This window comes from Cervus elaphus, chromosome 30, assembly GCF_910594005.1.
Source record: "Cervus elaphus chromosome 30, mCerEla1.1, whole genome shotgun sequence".
Classification (NCBI taxonomy): Eukaryota; Metazoa; Chordata; class Mammalia; order Artiodactyla; family Cervidae; genus Cervus; species Cervus elaphus.
Window position 1 is genome coordinate 51,181,808 of NC_057844.1, and position 20,714 is coordinate 51,202,521.

At 43.2% G+C, this 20,714-nt stretch overlaps 1 protein-coding gene across 1 annotated transcript; it reads right to left on the reverse strand.

The window, feature by feature from the left end:
• On the reverse strand, positions 1 to 20,587 carry LOC122686491 (glutamine amidotransferase-like class 1 domain-containing protein 3A, mitochondrial). The gene is made up of 4 exons (XM_043891586.1): positions 19,977 to 20,587; positions 11,626 to 11,883; positions 4,857 to 5,028; positions 1 to 1,744 (listed from the first exon to the last, which is right to left on the reverse strand). Exons 2-4 carry the CDS (start codon positions 11,860 to 11,862, stop codon positions 1,671 to 1,673), a joined length of 483 nt encoding a protein of 160 aa, XP_043747521.1. The 5' UTR covers positions 11,863 to 11,883; positions 19,977 to 20,587; the 3' UTR covers positions 1 to 1,670.
• Between the last annotated feature and the right edge of the window lie 127 nt (positions 20,588 to 20,714).

Below are 20,714 nucleotides of genomic sequence, written 5' to 3' on the forward strand. Positions count from 1 at the left end.
CCCCACTCCACTATTCTTGCCTGGAGAACTCCATGGACAGAGGAGCCTGGCGGGCTACAGTCCACAGGTTCACAAAGAGTCGGACACGACTGAGCGACTAACACTTTCACTTGAAGTACATTCAAGTGCGCACCGAAAGAACTCATGGGCCCGGCACAAGGCTGTGCTCATGGCTAAGGTTTACTATCGTGAAAGGATACATGATAAGATCGACAAGAGACAAAGACACAGGCAGAGTCTGGAGAATCCCCTGCACAGGATTTCAAGGTTCCTTCTCTCCAGTGAGGAGCTGCATGAATGTGCCTCTTTCTCCAGCAGAGAAGAGGGCGGTAAAGTGTGTTTCACATGTCTTCCCTGGGCAGGGACTTACCACCCAAGGTTCTGATAAGGTCATGAAAGTATCCTCTGCCCAATAACAACCACAATTCCAAACTCCAAGAAGGAAAGCAGGTGTTCAGCATAATCACATTGTTTGCACAGTCTAGGCAAAGTGAATCATCTTTATCAGTTAGGGAAGGGGTCAAGTGCCAAGTTCCCAGACGCCAACCTGGAGGTTCAGAATAAAGCCTGTGGACCAGTCCGATGCCCATCCTCATAAAACATGGCAGGAAAACACTGCTTCCAACTTTAACAAATGAAAAAAAAAAAATGACAACATGCTTGTCAAAAAACCAAGGATAGCTGGATAATTCAATGACAGCTATTTCATCTTTTGAGTCAAGATCACATTGAAAGTGCCTATAATCAATTAGTAAAGCGTGTGATGCAACTGTTTGGAGCTAAAAATAGTTCTCCTTGAACAAGTTCTTCTAAATACTAGAGAGGTATCACTGTTCAAACACATGATAAAACAGCCCCCTCATTTGTCCTATTCCATCACAGTTTTCATGCGAGGGGCCACGCCACCTAGGCGCACGTCTGAGCCATTTTGTTGGCTGTATCCTGAAGGATCCTCTCACATCCCAACAGCTGTGCTTGCATCCAGGCTTCTGCTGGGTCTGCATCAGCAAACCTATTAGAAGAGGAGATCTAACCAAGTGGGAGAAATGTTTCTTAGGCACCTGATAGCATGGCTGTGAAGAGAGTTAAAATTATAGCTCGCAATGACCTCTCAAACACAGCAGTATCCAGAACAAAAGCTCACAGGCACTGTTCACATAAGGAATCCGTTCCAACGTGAGGCTTCAATGAACTAGCCAGTTAGTAAGAGAAAGGAAGGCTTTATGTACTAGGACCAAGAGGAAACAATTCAAGTAAGCGCAACTGGAGCCATGCAGCTGGATGATATCATACAAGAGAGTTGCTATCCTGAAATTTTCTTCTTATAGACTAAGCCAGAGCATTTTGTAAGAATACATCTTCTCCGTGATTCAACGCCACCTGGTCTTATCACTTTAAACTACAGTCCCTTGCTATGTCCACCCCCACATTAATGCCAATCACCAAATACCGCAGACCGGTAAGGAAAGATAATTCATTAAGCTATCAGAAAAGCAGCTACATTTATACTCATCCGGAGGAAGGGAAATAGGAAAGTGCTTACCCGACAGGAAGCTTTTCATCCTTTTCTCCCCCTCCATCCCCAATATTATCCTGACCCACTGTGACTTCACAAGCAGGAAGGTTTCAGCTGCCTGCGCAGGGCAATGCAGCACCAGCTCGTGGGCTTCTTAGCACAGTGGAAGGCGTGAAGTGTCCTTCACAGAACTGTTGACAGTGCAGTTCTGGGCCACCCCAAAACTGCCTGCAAAGACAGGGGATCTGGGATTATTTGAGGCAGCTGACAAAATAAACCTATGAACAATTAACTCTTAAGCAAAGAATTAAGGCATGTAAGAGCAATAACATGTGAATCAGATGGAAAAATAGCATTCCTTTAAAGTCTTGTGGAGTTGATAAGACTTTAATTCATTAAAGTCAGGATAGCAATCTATATTTGTCAAAGTGACTCAGAGATGTTTTTGTAAAAACTGGTGCCAAATGCTAGAACACAGACCTAATCATTATGGCTTCAGTGTAACCCTTGGAGAGAGTGGACATTATAGACAGACATAAAGGGTTTATATTAAGCTAATAATAATAAAGATAACAAATATTCTACATCAACAGTATGAAATTCTGTCACAGGCTAGAATACCTATCAGGACGCTAATTTTTGCTAAATATTTCAAGTTTGGTACAAAGTAGAAGTATACAGTTTTTGAGATAATTTTATTTCTCTTAAAATAAAAAATCTCTTTTTTATGTGTTAGAATAAAAGTTTTTAATACCATTGACTTTTTATTGATTTTGAAAGTAATACTATGTTAGATGTGAAGACACTAATTTTAGCATCTGATGGGCAATAATCTTTCTAAAGTTGTCTCAGGGCAAACCTATTCATAATGGAAGAAAAGAATAAATTCTCAAAACACCAGTAACTCAAATATAATCAATTTCCCTCACTCTCCATGGGGTTTTGTAAGTAGACATTTCAATTTGTTTACATGATAAACTTTGTGTATATATAATATATAGCAAGTCTCCAAAGATGGTGTTCGAGTACCCATGCATCTCAATACTCATGCCCTTTTATTCCTCACCTTGAATCGGGTCTCACTGTTGATCAACAGAATGTAGCAGAAGTGATGCTGAGAAACTTCTCAGCTAAATCGTAAGAGAGAAGCCTGGTTTTCTTGGAATCCTTGTTCTGAACAACACTAGCTCTCATATGAACAACTTGAGCACCTGAGGTCTACGGGTTCTAAGGAAGCCAAAGACTGCTGCATAGCCAGCCCTCAACTGTTCCAGCCAATCTCGGCTCAGGCACCAGACTTGGGAGTGACAACACCACTGTGGTGCTACCCAGCCCAGCGAAACCTTCAGAGGTTCGTAGCCCCAGCCACTCTGACTGAACAGCATGAGTGATCTTAAGCAAATCCAGCTAAGCTCAGTCAACCTTCAGATGTAGGAGTGGTAACAGATTATTGTTTAAGCCACTAAGGTTTGGTGGTATTTGTTACACAGCAATAGATATCCGGAATACGGTATATACAAAGGAGCACTAAGCAACCTATTTAGAAAGAGATACTGAGTTGGCCAAAAGTTTGCGTTTTATGGAAATGCAACATTTGGAAACAAACATGTAACATTTTATGGAAAAACCCCAATGGGCTTTTTGGCCAACCCAATATAAGTATCCACATACTAGGATTAGGAGCAACACACTCCTAATCTATTAAGAAAATAAGGACCCCATTTCTCACTGTGGGACATTTCCAAATTGCCTCCCAATACATCAGAATATTGTGAACACTTAAAATAATCTTAAAACTGATTTTAGTTTGAAAAAGAAATACATAACATATAGCTCCTTCCGAAGGGAACTAGATGAAAAGAAGTCAAAGATATCTAAGACAGTTGTACATGTAAATCTGTCTTTGAAGAGATGGAGTCACCTACGTGTAAGTGATTCCTGCACAGAAAAGGCCCAGGAACAGGTAGTCCTCTGCTGTGATTTCCTAAACCAGAATGGGGACTGTATTCCAAATGCCACCTGTCACCTAGGAGCCAAATCTGAATCTGCAATGTAACATCTTTTGGTGACTCATATACTCTTTGAAGTTAGAGACACACTGGTTTAGGCTGAGGGTTCCCAAACTTGTCTGCATATGAAAATCATCTGGGAATGTTAATTCCAGTATTCAGGCCATAAGGACATGGGCATCGATGGCTTTGAAGCTCACCAGTGGATTCCAGGTGCAGCCACTGGTCATTCTAGTAGAGCACTTGGTTCTCAAACTTGGCTGCACAGTAGAATCATCTGGAGAACATCAAAAAAACCCACTAAATTTTGTTTCCACCCTCAGAGTCCAATGTAACTGGTCCCAGGTATGACCTGGGCTTTGTGTGTGTGTGTGTATGTTAGTTGCTCAGTCACGTCCGACTCTTTGCGACCCCAAGGTCACGAGGTTCCTCTGTCCATGGAATTCTCCAGGCAAGAATACTAGAATGGGTAACTATTCCCTTCTCCAGGGGATATTCCCGACCCAGGGATTGAACCCAGGTCTCCTGCATTGCAGGCAGATTCTTTACCATCTGAGCCACCAGTGAAGCCCAACCTGTGCATTCAGTTAAGTTCAGTCACTCAGTCGTGTCCGACTCTTGCAACTCCATGGACTACAGGACGCCAGGCTTCCCTGTCCATCACCAACTCCCAACATGAGTTTACTCAAACTCATTGAGTCGGTGATGCCATTCAACTATCTCATCCTCTGTCATCCCCTTCTCCTCCAGCCTTCAATCTTTCCCAGCATCAGGGTCTTTTCAAATAAGTCAGCTTTTCGCATCAGGTGGCCAAAGTATTGCAGTTTCGGCTTCAACATCAGTCCTTCCAATGAATATTCAGGACTGATCTCCTTTAGGACGGACTGGTTGGATCTCCTTGCCTAGGAGTCCAAGGACTCTCGAGAGTCTTCTCCAACACCACAGTTCAAAAGCATCAATTCTTCGATGCTCAGCCTTCTTTATGGTCACATCCATATGTGACTACTGGAAAAACCATAGCCTTGTCTAGTCGGACCTTTGTTGGCAAATACGTCTCTGCTTTTTAATACGCCGTATAGGTTGGTCATAACTTTTCTCCCAAGGAGTAAGTGTCTTTTACTTTCATGGCTGCAGTCACCATTTGCAGTGATTTTGGCACTGGGAGGTTTTAAAAACTCTTCAAGTGTGTTTCATGTGCCACAGACTCAGAGCCTGGAACAGGAGTTCAAAATGGTAGCTGAGTCTGCACCACTGTTTCGGGAAGAGGGTTTGGAAGTCAGTGAGCATTAATTAAAATGAACAGTTGGCCTCACAGCTTTCAGCTCACTCACCAGTCACGCTGACAGCACCGAGCTCACTGAACTTCAGGTCTGCCAAGTCTAGTGCATCCTCACTGGCCCTCCTGGCACTTTCCTCCAGCACATTTCTCCTCTCTTCTGCTGGGCTCTCTTTCAAGTGATTAATGATGTGCATCTGCTCAGCATTAGGAGCAAATATCTTCACCTTCAAAAATAGAAATAAAAGCAAATGATGTCATTTCCTCTATGAAGACGAGCAAGTCAATCTCGGAGCCTAAATCAGAAAGAAAAGTCAGAAAACCACTAAGTAATTCCGTGTGCCTTCAGGACCAACACCAACTGAAAAATATTATAGCTCAACCGCAAGGGAGAAATTTCAGGGGACTCCTAGAGGGAAAAAGACTAGAGCTATAAATTAGCTTCCATAAAGAAAGCAGAACTGAAAGAGGTTGATTGCTGTATGTGTGAGTGTGTGTGTGGATTTAAAGCATGTGTGTGTATACACACACACACACACACACACACACATATATGTATGTATTTAAGGGCTTCCCAGGTGGCACTAGTGGTAAGGAACCCGCTTGCTAATGCAGGAGACATAAGAGAAGAGGGTTTGATCCCTGGGTTGGGAAGATCCCCTGGAGGAGGGCATGGCAACACACTCCAGTATTCTTGCCTAAGGAATCCCACGGAGAGAGAAGCCTAGCAGGCCATGGTCCATAGGGTCACAAGGAGTCAGACACAACAAAAGTGACTTAGCATGCCTGCATATATACATATACTTTTTAAAGAGGTGGAAGAAAGGATCCAATTTTACAGAGAGGAAATGTATAGGGCTCCAAAACATGGGAGAATGGATGAAATCAGCCCTTGAAATCTTTCGAAAGCAGTGATTCTTAGCTCTGGCTGCATATTAGAATCCCCTGGGGTGTCTGAGGCCCAAGCAGACTATTTACAGGGAAACCTTTGGGAGTCAAGCACTAGCCTGAGCACTGGCGTGGCTTAAAACCTCCCCAGGTGATCCCACCATTTGTCAGATTGACAGCAGATGAGCTAAAGCAAATGAGATACAAAACTCACAACCTCAGGGCTCTGAGTTAAAATCTCAGGGCTTTTATTACCAAGAGCTCAGAGCAGATTTGGAAGCTCTCATTTGCACCACTTCCAAGCAATTAGTAAGAGAAAAGAAAGCTACAAGTAGTAGGACCGACAGGAAGCAATTCAACTAAGCACAAGTGGATCCATACACCTTCCTGGATACTGGGGGGCGGCCTCTGAGTCACACCTTCTTCACGCCTCCTTCTCAACCCCTAAGCGTAAAGTCCACTTCTCTTGGAGATGGACAGGGCTGGCCTGAGTCAAAGGTCCCCTGACTCTGAGAGGCACCATTAGGGCTAGAAAGCATCAGGTCAAGAGTCTCAGCCTCCTATTACTAAACTCTGTATTTAATTAAAATATATATCAGTATTCTAAACATGCTCTCTGCCCCATGGTTTTGAGGAATTGAGGAATATTTCCTATCTGTGATATACGTGAGAGAGATCCTAAGCACATGTATATCCCATTATTTGTGAGAAGACATAGAAAATTCTGAAGGCAAAGACAGATGTAAACAAACATGGACTGATTTTTAAACCAATAATTTTAGAAACAGATTGGCCTGCAGTTGCTTCATGGAGTTAATTGGATCCACCTGCCCAAGGTGGAGGTGACGATCAAAAACATACTTCCAACACTAGGGTGTCCCTTGGACCCTTTAACAAAGTGCTGTATTGTAATCAAGAGCAAATGAGTCCCCAAAACCAAACAGAGCAATGGAAAAATAAGCAGAAGACCTAAACAGACATTTCTCCAAAGAAGAAATAAGAAGGCCAATAGGCACATGAAAAAATGCTCAATATCGCTAATTATTAGAGAAATGCAAATCAAAAAGACAATGAGGTAACCCCTCACACTGGTCAGAATGGCCATCACTTAAAAGTCTATGAATAATAAATGCTGGAGAGGATGTGGAGAAAAGGAAACCCTCCTACACTGTAATTGGGGGTGTAAATTGGTATAGCCACTATGGCAAACAGTATGGAGGTTTCTCAGGAAACTAAAAATAGAATTACCTATGATCCAGCAATCCCACTCCCGGGCATATACCTGGACAAAAGTACAGTTCAAAAGGATACGTGCAGCATTACTCACAACAGCCAAGACACGGAGACAACCTAAGTGTTCATCAACGGATGAGCGGGTAAAGAACATGTGATGCATACACACAATGGACACTACTCAGCCATAAAAATAATGACATAATGCCATTTGCAGCAACACGGCTATAACTACAGAGATTGTCATACTAAGTGAAGTAAGTCAGAAAAAGACAAATACCATATTGTATTACATATATGTGGGATCTAAAATATGACACAAATTAGCCTATTTATGAAACAGAGACAGAATCACAGACATAGAGGACAGACTGGTACTTGCCAAGGGGGAAGGGGTTGGGGGAGGGATGGAGTGGGAAGTTGGCATTTGCAGATATGTTACAATATACAGAATTGAACATCAACAAGGTTCTACTGTGGAGCACAAAGAACTATGTACAATACCCTATGATAAACCAGAATGGAAAAAGAATATTTAAAAAAAAGAATATATATGCTTGGGCTTCCCAGGAGGCGTTAGTGGTAAAGAACCCACATGCCAATGTAGGAGATGTAAGAGACACACTTTCTGTAAATATATATATACACACACACATATATACCAAATAATTTTGCTGTACAACAGTAATTAACACAACATTGTAAATCAACTATACTTCAATATAAAAAAAGAGTAAGGAAATCCCTCTACTTCTGAGGGACTTCACCTCAAGGACAGACACCTGGGTTCATTAAAAAACAACAACCCAGAGCAGGTAGGACACTGCTCTCCACCCTCCAGAAAGTCAATAACTCCCTGTTGAGCAAATGAATGAATAACAGCCACATAAATTTGAATATCCTTCAAGGTAAACAGGTGCGAGATTTAAATCGTTTATTTTTCCTAATTTTATTGGGCTGGCCGAAAAGTTCATTCAGGCTTTTCTGTAACATCTCAGTGAGTTCCTCATGAATAGACATGTCTTCTAACTTAAACTTCAAGTCCTACCATCAAAAAATAAACGAGTAGCATATCTTAAATTATTATTTAAAAGAATGGTGTTCAGTTCAGTCCTTCAGTCGTATCCGACTCTTTGCGACCCCATGAATCGCAGCACACCAGGCCTCCCTGTCCATTACCAACTCCCAGAGTTTACCCAAACTCATGTCCATTGAGTCTGTGATGCCCTCCAACCATCTCATCCTCTGCTGTCCCCTTCTCCTCCTGCCCTCAATCTTTCCCAGCATCAGGGTCTTTTCAAATGAGTCAGCTCTTCACATCAGGTGGCCAAAGTATTGGAGTTTCAGCTTCAGCATCAGTCCTTCCAATGAACACCCAGGACTGATCTTCTTTAGGAGGGACTGGTTGGATCTCCTTGCAGTCCAAGGGACTCTCAAGAGTATTCTCCAACACCATAGTTCAAAAGCATCAATTCTTCTGCACTCAGCTTTCTTCATAGTCCAACTCTCACATCCATACATGACCACTGGAAAAACCATAGCCTTGACCAGATGGACCTTTGTTGGCAAAGTAACGTCTCTGCTTTTTAATATGCTATCTAGGTTGGTCATAACTTTCCTTCCAAGGAATAAGCGTCTTTTAATTTCATGGCTGCAATCACCATCTGCAGTGATTTTGGAGCCCAAAAAAATAAAGTCTGACACTGTTTCCCCATCTATTTTCCATGAAGTGATGGGACCAGATGCCATGATCTTAGTTTTCTGAATGTTAAGCTTTAAGCCAACTTTTCACTCTTCTCTTTCACTTTCATCAAGAGGCTCTTTAGTTCTTCTTCACTTTCTGCCATAAGGGTGGTGTCATCTGCATATCTGAGGTTATTGATATTTCTCCCGGCAATCTTGATTCCAGCTTGTGCTTCCTCCAGCCCAGCATTTCTCATGATGTACTCTGCATATAAGTTAAATAAGCAGGGTGACAATATACAGCCTTGACATACTCCTTTTCTTATTTAGAACCAGTCTGTGGTTCCATGTCCAGTTCTAACTGTTGCTTCCTGACCTGCATATAGGTTTCTCAAGAGGCAGGTCAGGTGGTCTGGTATTCCCATCTCTTTCAGAGTTTTCCACAATATCACTGTGGAAATCAGTATGGCAGTTACACAAAAAGCTAAATATGGGATTACCCTATGATCCAACAATTCCACTTCTAGTTATGTACCCAAAGTAATTAAAGGCAGGGATTCATCAGATACTTGTACACCAGTGTTCATAGCAGCGTTATTCACTATAAGTGAAAGTCGTTCAGTCATGTCCAACTCTTTGTGACCCCATGGACTATACAGGCCATGGAATTCTCCAGGCCAGAATACTGGAGTGGGTAGTCTTTCCCTTCCTCCAGGGGATCTTCCAAAGCCAGGGATCAAACCCAGGTCTCCTGCATTGCGAGCAGATTCTTTACCAGCTGAGTCACAAGGGAAGCCCAAGAATACTGGAGTGGGTAGCCTATCCCTTCTCCAGTGGATCTTCCTGACCCAGGAATCGAACTGGGGTCTCCTGCATTGTAGCTGGATTCTTTACCAACTGAGTTATCAGGGAAGCCCATTATTCACTGTAGCAAAAGAAAAAAACCAACCCAAATGCTTTATATGGATGAACAGATCCATTGATGTGGTATCAACACAAAATGGAATATTATTCAACATTAAAAAGGAATGAAATTCTGATACACAGTACAGCCTAGATGAACCCTGAAGACATTAGCATTAGCATTAGTCACTTAGACTCTTTGGGAGTCTGACCCTTTGTGACCCCATGGACTGTAGCCCGCCAGGCTCCTCTGTCTATGGAATTCTCCAGGCAAGAATACTGGAGTGGGTTGCCACTTCCTTTTCTATGAAGACATTATGCTAAGTGAAATAAGCCAGTCACAAAAGAGTAAATATTATATGACTCCATTTACATGAGGCACCTAGAATAGTTAAATTCATGAAGGCAGAAAGTAGAGGTTACCAGAGGCTGCGAGTTGGGGGCCGGGGGGGGGTAGAATGGAGAATTACTATTCAATGGCAAGATTCTACATCCAATTCCAGCCTGTCCAGGCTTTCCCCACTGAACCAACAAGCAATTCTCATTTCTCAATTCTCAATTCTCACCTGCTGGGTGCCCTACAATTCAACTCAGTTCTGATAACATCTATTAACACAGGGAGATGTCAGATCCCATTAGGCAAGGACCCATCCTTCAAGACTGGCCCTGCTTCAGACACCAGTCACAAGTCCAGGTTGTCACCTGTGCTTCTGACTGACCAGTTATTGAACAGAGATTCCAGTGATCCGCCCCTTCCTTGGGTTCAATTAATTTTCCAGACCAGCTCACAGAACTCAGAGAAACATTCTACTTACTAGATGGCCAGTTTATTACAAAAAGGTATAACTGAGGAACAGCCAGATGGAAGAGATGCACAGGGCAAGGCATGGGCAAGAGTGGAGAGCTTCCAAGGCCTCTCTAAACCATCTAGTCTTCCCATAACACCACGTGATCACCAGCCCAGAAGCTCTCCCAACCCTGTCCTTTCCAGTATTTAAAGAGGTGTCATTTATAGGCATGATGGATTAAATCATTGGCCATTGGTGACTGAGTCAACTTCCAGCCCTTTTTCCCTAACCTGAATATGGAGGGGGAGGGGAAGACTGAAAGTGCCAATGCTCTAATCAACCTGTTCCCCAGGCAACCAGCTCCCCTCCAATTTAGGTGCAACCAAAAGCTATCTTATTAACACAAAGAACAGTTTCAAGGTTCGCTTAGGAAATTCCTTGGGTTTTAGGAGCTCTAAGCCGAAAACCGGAGGACATCCAAATATACACATTTATAATAAATCACAGTATCACAAATTAGTACCAAGTTTCAGTTTGGAGGGTGGTGAAAAGGTTCTGGAAATAATTGTGGTATGATTACACAGTATTGTGATTACTTACTGCCACTAAACTGTACACATAAAAATGCTCAAGATGATAAAATTTGTTATGTATATTTGGATCAGCAGTAAAGAACCCTCTTGCAATGCAGGAGATGCAGGAGCCTGGAGGGTTTGATCCCTGGGCCTGGAAGATTCCCTGGAGTAGGAAATGGCAACCCACTCCAGTATTCTTGCCTGGGAAACCCCATGGGCAGAAGAGCCTGGTGGGCTACAATCCGTGGAGTGGTAAAGTCAGATGTGACTGAGTGACCAATCACGCGTACACACACACACACACTACAAGAAAACCCAAACCAAACCAGAAACATGCAAGCTTCTCAACACACACACACACACACACACACACACACGCACACAACAAGGAAACCCAAACCAAACCAGAAACATGCTTTTGGCCACAGGCAGCCCTTTGAGCCTCTCACGCAGCTGCAGTGAAGGGTGGGCCTCTTAGGCCCAAGCTCTGCTTTCTCACTAGGATGGTGAACATTGCCAGGGGCCCTGCTTTTTTTCTTCTGCTAAAGTGCAGTTCAGCAGCTGGTGACCTAATGGAGGGAGAAAAAAGAAGAGCGCGTGATACAGATAAAAATTAGAAAGAAGTAAACCGCCGGAAAGGAAAAAGTTTTCGGATGCGTCTGGCCCACAGCTCCACAGGCTACAAAGTGAAAATACGCACCCAGCCCCCATCCGCACCTCCACCCCCGGCGCCCCGTCCGCAGGTAGTCCTGACCTTGCCCTGGTGCCTCAGGTGCACTGGCCAGCCAAAGTTTGATGCCCGTGGCTGCCATAGAAACGTCGCATCAGCCAGGAGGAGGGCGCGCAGCTGAGCCTTGCTGCCGGAAGGCCGGAGCGGGCTGCACTCAAGCGCCCCCTGGCGGCGGATTGGACTGAGCACAACCAGATGGAGGGAGTGTGGCCCTGGGACACAGTCGGGTGGGGGAGACGCGCGCCTGCTGAAACTGCACATCCAGTTATTCTGTGCTTTGGGCTAGGAAAGAAGAAAAGTGTGCCAGGGAGCTGCAACCCAGATTTTATTAACCAGAAGCTCATTTCAAAATTATCTTAAAGCTGAAAAAAAATGAAATTCTACCTTTAGCGGGACTGAAGTAACTTCCATGCAACTTATTCCAAAAGAGAACATCAATATTTATATCCAATAACTTTTAATTTAAAAATTTCAATAATACAAGTGAATCTGTATTCAAAACAGAAACACACTCACAGACATGGAAAACAAGCTTATGGTTACCAAAGGTGGGAAGGGAGGAGAGGGATAAATTAGGAGTATGGGCTTAACAAGACACAAACCACTATAATAATATAGACCAACAATGAGGATTTATTGCATAACACAGGGAACTATATTCAACATCTTGTACTAAATTATAATGGAAAGTAATCTGAAAAATATTTTTATATATGTGTAACTGAATCACTTTGCCGTAGAGCAGAAACTAACACAATACTATAAATCAACTATACTCCAATTAAACATTTTTTAATCATATACAATAGATTTTTTAAGTACTCGGCTCCAAGGCTGGAAGTCAAAATGGTATTTTTGACAGAAAAAAAAAACTGGATGAGAAGTGCCACTGCACTCTTTCATCTGCATCAAAGCTGAAGGACAAATAATTTCTTAGGACACTTAAAATGAAAAGGCTGATGACCAGATACAGTGTGGACCGTAATCAAGAGCAGAGAAAGGAGGCAGTCTCGGCTAGGATTCATCATTCCTACTGATATTTTGTGTTTCACAAATGTAGCAAGTTTTTAGAAAATCCAACATCCACATATGTAACCTAGTTTTCTTCTATGATCTTAGGAAAGAAATAGTGAAGAATGTGCTTGCCTTGTTTAGAAAAAATGCTCCCTGACTTTCTTTTGTATGATTTTATACACTGACCAGAAATTTGAAAGAAGTTTAGTCCTTATTAAAGGATGAAATCTATAAGCTCTAACAATTACACCTCCACTTCCCCTATTAGATCTTTAAATTATTAACCCTGTCTTCCTCTAACAAAAACTTACTAAGCCCTCATTATGCGCCATGTGCAAATTAAAGCATTGCATCTAATTAAAAAAAAAAAAAAAACCAACATTTCTTAGCCTAGAGGTAGCTGCTGGTCCTAAGTCATGGATAGAAGACTACAAACCCTTGAGACTGATTCTAACTCTTGACCCAGAAGGACATTTTCATAGCATATCAGTGATGCCTAAATTCAGAAAGAGGAAGTCTACATGGTACCAACATCAAGCAGGGGAAAAATCAGCTGCCTATGAAAACACCTATGTATCTGCCCACATCTCTGAGGTTAAGGGGAACAGGAGAAGGAGGAGGAGAGTTATTAGTCAACTTGAGAAGCAAGATAACCTGGTGGTTGGGTGCAGGTTTCAGGTCTGCCTGCTAGGTATCTACCTTGAGTGCTATTTGGAAGGTTACTACAGTCTCTGCCTCTGCATTTCCTCAGTTTGAAAGATGAAAGAGGGAAGTAGCACCTTTTTCATAGAGCTGTTGGGAGGATTAAATATAGTAAATGTCAGCTGTGTCAAAACCTTAATGATCATGTATTTCAGCTCACTGAGTGGTAGGCGTTGCTTCCTTTGGCTTGATATGCATGAAAGAAAAGAGAAGCTTTTGTTCTGAAGCTGGTTTTTGTCCACAACAGAAGTAAAACAAAAAATTAAGTGAACAACTACAAGATTATAAATAATTGTTTAAAAGATTTAATGTAACAAGAGTGAAAATTCAAAATTATTAGATTTAGGGCTCAGACAGTAAAGAACCCTCCTGCAATGTAGGAGACCTGGGTTCAATCCCTGGGTTGGAAAGATTCCCTGGAGAAGGAAATGGCAAACCACTCCAGTATTCTTGTGTGGAGAATTCCATGGACAGAGGAAACTGGAGGGTTGTAGTCCATGGGGTTGCAAAGAGTTAGACATGCCTGAGCACTAACACTTTCACTTTTTCACTTTCAGAATGTTAACTCTAGCTCCATAGGTATTTGTTTTAAAGTATTCCATATTAAGTATATAACACTAACTCCTTCAAGTGAATATAATTTGTAATGTTATTAAATTCACAGTATACTGTTAAATTATCTTTCACTGAAATAAATTATACTATAACTGAAACTGTTGATAAAATTCTGAAAACAGGACTTATCAATCTATATCTAGTTGATATCTATATTATATATATATATATATATATATATATATATATATATATATATATAAAGTTGATTGTATTTGTTTGAGCCAGTTAAGCACCTATAAGACATGTACCTATAAGCACCTATAAGACATGAAAAAGCAAAAGAGTTCCAGAAAAACATCTACTTCTGCTTTATTGACTATGCCAAAGCCTTTGACTGTGTGGATCACAATAAACTCTGGAAAATCCTGAAAGAGTTGGGAATAACAGACCACCTGACCTGCCTCTTGAGAAATCTGTATGCAGGTCAGCAAGCAACAGTTAGAACTGGACATGGAACAACAGACTGGTTCCAAACTGAAAGAGGAGTCATCAAGGCTGCATATTGTCACCCTGCTTATTTAATTATATGCAGAGTACATCATGAGAAATTCTAGACTGGATGAAGCACAAGCTGGAATCAAGATTACCAGAAGAAATATCAACAGCCTCAGATATGCAGATAACACCACCCTTATGGCAGAAAGTTAAGAACTAAAGAGCCTCTTGATAAAAGTGAAAGAGGAGAGTGAAAAGTTGGCTTAAAGCTCAACATTCAGAAGACAAAGATGGGCATCCAGTCCCATCACTTCATGGCAAATAGATGGAGAAAGAGTGGAAACAGTGTCAGACTTTATTTTTTAGGCTCCAAAATCACTGCAGATGGTGACTACAGCCATGAAATTAAAAGATGTTTGCTCCTTGGAAGAAAAGTTATGACCAACCTAGGTAGTATATTAAAAAGCAGAGATATTGAGGTACCATTACACGCCAGTCATAATGGCTGCTAGCCAAAAGTCTACAAGCAATAAATGCTGGAGAGGGTGTGGAGAAAAGGGAACCCTCTCACACTGTTGGTGGGAATGCAAACTAGTACAGCCACTATGGAGAACAGTGTGGAGATTTCTTAAAAAACTGGAAATAGAACTGCCATATGACCCAGCAATCCCACTTCAGGGCATACACACTGAGGAAACCAGATCTGAAAGAGACACGTGCACCCCAATGTTCATCGCAGCACTGTTTATAATAGCCAGGACATGGAAGCAACCTAGATGCCCATCAGCAGACGAATGGATAAGGAAGATGTGGTACATATACACCATGGAATATTACTCAGCCATTAAAAAGAATTCATATGAACCAGTTCTAATGAGATGGATGAAACTGAAGCCCATTATACAGAGTGAAATAAGCCAGAAAGATAAAGACCAATACAGTATAGTAACACATATATATGGAATTTTAAAAGACGGTAACAATAACCCTATATGCAAAACAGAAAAAGAGACACAGATGTACAGAACAGACTTTTGGACTCTGTGGGAGAAGGTGAGGGTGGGATGTTCAGAGAGAACAGCATTGAAACAAGTATACTATCTATGGTGAAACAGATCACCATCCCAGGTTGGATGCATGAGACAAGTGCTCAGGGTTGGTGCACTGGGAAGACCCAGAGGGATGGGATGGGGAGGGAGTGGGGAGGGGGGATCGGGATGGGTAACACATGTAGATCCATGGCTGATTCATGTCAATGTATGGCAAAAACCACTACCATAAAAAAAAAAAGTAGGTAAATAATAATAATTAAAAAAAAAAGCAGAGACATTACTTTGCCAACCAAGGTCTGTCTAGTCAAGGCTATGGTTTTTCCAGTAACCACGTATAGATGTGAGAGTTGGACTGTAAAGAAAGCTGAGCGCCGAAGAATTGATGCTTTTGAACTGTGGTGTTGGAGAAGACTCTTGAGAGTCCCTTGGGCTGCAAGGAGATCCAACCAGTCCATCCTAAAGGAGATCAGTCCTGGGTGTTCATTGGAAGGACTGATGTTGAAGCTGAAACGCCAATACTTTGGCCACCTGATGCAAAGAGCTGACTCATTTGAAAAGACCCTGATACCGGGAAAGATTGAAGGTAGGAGGAGAAGGGGACGACAGTGGATGAGATGGTTGGATGGCATCACTGACTCAATGGACAGAGTTTGAGTAAATTCATGTTGGGAGTTGGTGATGGACAGGGTAACCTGGTATGCTGCAGTCCATGGGGTCACAAAGAGTCGGACATGACTGAGTGACTGAACTGAACTGAACTGAAGATATGTACCATATACCCCTTTCATAAGCTTTGAGGAGGGACTGTACATGATTTGATTAGCATCAAGATATTATGAACCCCTTGCAATAAAATTGGTGCAGAAAATGAGTGTGTCCAGGGCAAAGGATCTTATCCTTTATGTTCCATGGACCTCTTTAGTAGCCTGGTTAAACCCCTTCTCAGATGAACGTGTTTTAGTATCTAAAATAACAGTAACACTGGATTTACAATATTCACACTGGATTATAAATGTCAATGAGAAAACTAATCAACAGTCTATCTAAGGAAGGAATGGAGAATCCTATTCAAGCCAAACTGAGGATTATCACCCAGGAGACAGTCTCTCAGAGAGCTCTAAGAACTGTTCCAAAGAATTAAGAAGGGGGGAGATCAGTATCTATGTGGTTCTGACAAAGTGGGTGTGTGCAGTCAACCACACAGCTTAGCAGAAGGTTGATGCTAGTCAGGAGGAACAGATACCTTAGTTAATGGTTTTATGCTTTTCTAAGTATGGGAAGAGGTAAGGATCCAGGTTCATAAAAGTCTTTCTCATGAAACTATCTAACTCTCTGAGGGCCAGTTCTATCAGTTTTCCCAGAGCACAAAGTGCCTTGTCCTGATCTTCACCCTGAATTCCTTTTAGGGTGTATCATAGGTCAGCAACTGCAGTGGCTAATAAAATGATTCTTGTAGAACTGGATGGTGGGCAACATTATTTTCCAGTCCCTTCCCTTTCAGTCTTCATTTCAACCAAGGTTGAGAGGCATTTCAGGACCAGCTTGTCCCCAGGTGCTAGGAATGCTCATCCCCAGTTCAGGAGAGGATTTCTTTAATAGCCCACTCAGTGCTCTATTACTGAACAAGGCCCGTGGGGCTTTCTGGGTGGTTCAGCTGGTAGAAAATTCGCCTGCAATGCAAGTGTCCCCCATTCGATTCCTGGGTCAGGAAGCTCCCCTGGAGAAGGGATAGGCTACCCACTCCAACATTCTTGCCTGGAGAATCCCCTTGTACAGAGGAGCCTGGCAGGCTACAGTCCATGGGGTTGCAAAGAGTCAGACATGACTGAGCAACTAAACACAGCACAGCGCAACCTTAGCCAAAAGCTTCTGAACTGACTGTTCTATCAGAGTGTCCTGGTCGGGGACATGGTGCCCTCTTGGCTGCTTCTTCCCATATCTTGAGTTACACTATTATCATCATTCATCTTATAGAACTGTATATTTGGTCAGTCATTTCAAGTCACATATGCATTCATTTCATCTGAGCCTCAGTCACACTTTTGGTAATGCCAGAAACAATAATCTTGTAAAAGCGGCAGAAGAGTAACATAGCTAGTAACATCACGAAGTCTTACATAAGTATTTAAGCTAAGAACTTCCAGTAGGTTTGACTTAGAATCTCCCCCAGTCCTCTGAGCTGTCTGTTCTGCACTAATACCTATCTTTAAGACAAACAGTGGTCTTGTACATGAAATTCACTAAAGATACCTGCATGGACGAGGCCAGTGGTGGGTCTTGTGACCCCCTTACAGGACTGAGAAAGGAATGACACTCTCTAAGGAGTTACAGCATGCCTGATGCCAGAAGAAAAACTGATCTTTGTGGTTAAGCTGGGATTTCTGCCACTGGGAAGGTCTCATTAACACATAATGTGGTTGTACAGTACACACTGGTCGGGAAGGGAGGAGGCCTAAATGGGCAGAGAAAAAATTTATGTTCAAGTTATTCTTGTCTTGCCTTAAAACTATGAATTTTTATTTCATCATAAGTGAGAAAGGAAAATTACCTCGGACTGTAAAAATCTACTCTGCCATTCAGTAGCCTGGAACAAAAGGCTGGTAAAACCAGTTGCAAAATTAACATAGAACAATGTGTGTGCATACTCAGCGGTGTCCAACTCTTTGTGACTCCATAGACTGTAGCCCGCCAGGCTCCTCTGTCCATGGAATTTTCCAGGCAAGACTACTGGAGTGGGTTGCCATTTCCTCCTTCAGAGGATCTTCCCCACCCAGGAATCAAACTCTTGTGTATCTTACATTGGCAAGTGGATTCTTTACCACTGAGCCACTTGGGAAGCCCAGAACATAATACAATATTTCTCCCCAGACATAGTAGAGCTGTAAAGTGTCGTCACCACCTCCTGCTTTCTGATTCACTGAGAAAATTTGTTCTCTAAAATTAAAGACTTAGAGAGTTTTGGCTGTTGAAATTATATCAGTAAGAATGAAACATCCCACCTTTGTCTGAAGTTTCTCAGTCCCTTGACACAGAGAAGCAGCTTCTATTTACAATCTTTATAACCCAGGTGTAGAGCTCCCAATCAGGGGCTTCTAGACACAAAAATTCCATCCCTATTTTAACTTCACAGTTTCCAAGGAAATAGGACCTTGGGTCCACTTAGTTGTCTAGACTGCACATTGACTCTCTGTTGACACACAGCCTTGCTTTGAGCCTACCAAAATACTGCTCACTTAGAATTCACCTAAAGGCCACACTACCCCCAGAATCCTATAACTCTGTATTTCCTTTGTTTGGGGAGATGCCATGAAGTTCCTCTATGCACAATCTCCCACAATGCAAAGATTAATATATCTGATTTTACTAGACTACAGTACTGTTCCATTATTTTGGTCTTATGCTAACAGGAAACCCAAAGGAAAACCAGTTGAATTAAAATTCAGTCTATCTTTTGGATTCTCAAAGTTTAAAAACCTTGAACTAGAGAGAAGTAACCAGTATGATGCTGGATGAGGCTACAACAATCTGGAAGTATCCTTGAAGCCTCCCAGGGTATTGGAGTCATAGCTAAAAAGAACAGAAGGCAGAACCAGAGCAGAGCAGATGGGAGCTACCAAGAGGCTGAGTTAAGGTTGATAGGGGGAAATGCTTTCTCATCACTAGAGCTCCCTGACCTTGGAATGAAGAGACTGCACCTCCAAGAAGGGAGATTCCCCACCACCTACCAAGGTCAACCTGAAGCTTGTTCATTGCAGCCCTGGGAAATCCTGAGCAGGATGGCAAGTTCCATGGTGGCCCTCTGGTGTCTGGTCTCTAACGCTATAATGTTACTTCCGAGAACTGCTTCTTTTAGCTTTAAGCTCAAGTGAAGGCCCACGCAGAATTCTACAAGTGCCCTTCAAATCCAACAGTACACATCTGCTTGCAGGGCTTGGATGAATTCCCTCTCATCTTGGTCAGGAGTACCCAGTTTAGCCTTGATGATTTTTGAACTGGGCAGTGGTAATTGGAGGGAGGTTAGCTTTGGCTACCTAAATGCTTGTGAAAGTGTTAGCCACTCGGTTGTGTTCCACTCTTTGGAACCCCATAGACTGTTAGCCAGCCAGGATTCTTTGTCCCCGGAATTCTCCAAGCAAGAATACAGGAGTGGGAAGCCATTCCCTTCTCCAGGGGATCCTCCTGACCCAGGGATCCAACCAGGGACTCCCGCCTTGCAGGCAGATTCTTCACTGTCTGAGCCACCAGGAGAGCATAGGTGAGTGTTAAAATGAAGCCCTGCCTCAACCTCCCCAGAGCCCCCAACCTGCTGCAGCAAGTGGGCAAAGGCGTGCGCACGTGTGTGTGTGTGTGTGTGTGTGTGTGTGTGTGTGTGTGTGTGTGTGTGTGTGACAGAGAGAGAGAGAGAAAGAGAAAGAGAGAGAGCGCGAGAGAAGGGGTCAACAATTCTCATCAGCCCCCACGAGTCCTGGGAGGCGTGGGGAAACCAGTGACCCCACTCCCCACCCCATGAGTCACGGTGGTCACTCAGACCATTACAGTTCCCACATAACTTACAAACACTATGATGGATCACTCCTGTTGTAGGGGAAGGGAAGGCGCTGGAAAGCCCGGTCTCAGTTCTGCAGGCCACCCTCTTGTAAAATGTGACTCTAAGTGCCATGTCTTTAATGTCCTATTAATAAACATAAGCCAACCTCTGTGTATGAGAACAGGGCCGGCCATGCATGAGGGCAGAGGAAAGGCAGTTGATCGCCAGAAGGGGAGTTGATCCCACTGCTTTCCTGAGGTGGCTGAAGGGTCAAGGAAGACACAGTAATGTGGACTCTTCTCTCCAACCGAAGTGGTAGAGCTACCCAGGAGGAACCCGCCTGGGAGCTGGGTGGGGCTGGACTGTGTCACAGCGCTTAGCGGCGGCGATAGCCCCGGTTGTGTGTTGTCAGGGTGGCCACTGGCATCACGGGTTCGGCCGGGTGAGGACCAGTCACCGCGCCATCGCCGGCTTCCTCACTGCACTCACCTCCCCCACATACTCTCCTTCACTCAGATGTCTGTTGTCACCGAGTCTGGGCCCTGAGGGATGAGGCAAAAGTGCGGCGCTCCCGGGTGGCAGTGGTAAAGAACCCACCGGCCAATGCAGGAGACACAAGAGTTCGATGCCTGGGTTGGGAAGATCCCCTGGTGAACGGAATGGCAACCCACTCCAGTATTCTTGCCTGGAGAATCCCACGGACAGAGGAGCCAGGCGGACTACGGTCCATGAGGTCAAAAAGAGTCAGTCACACACACACACAA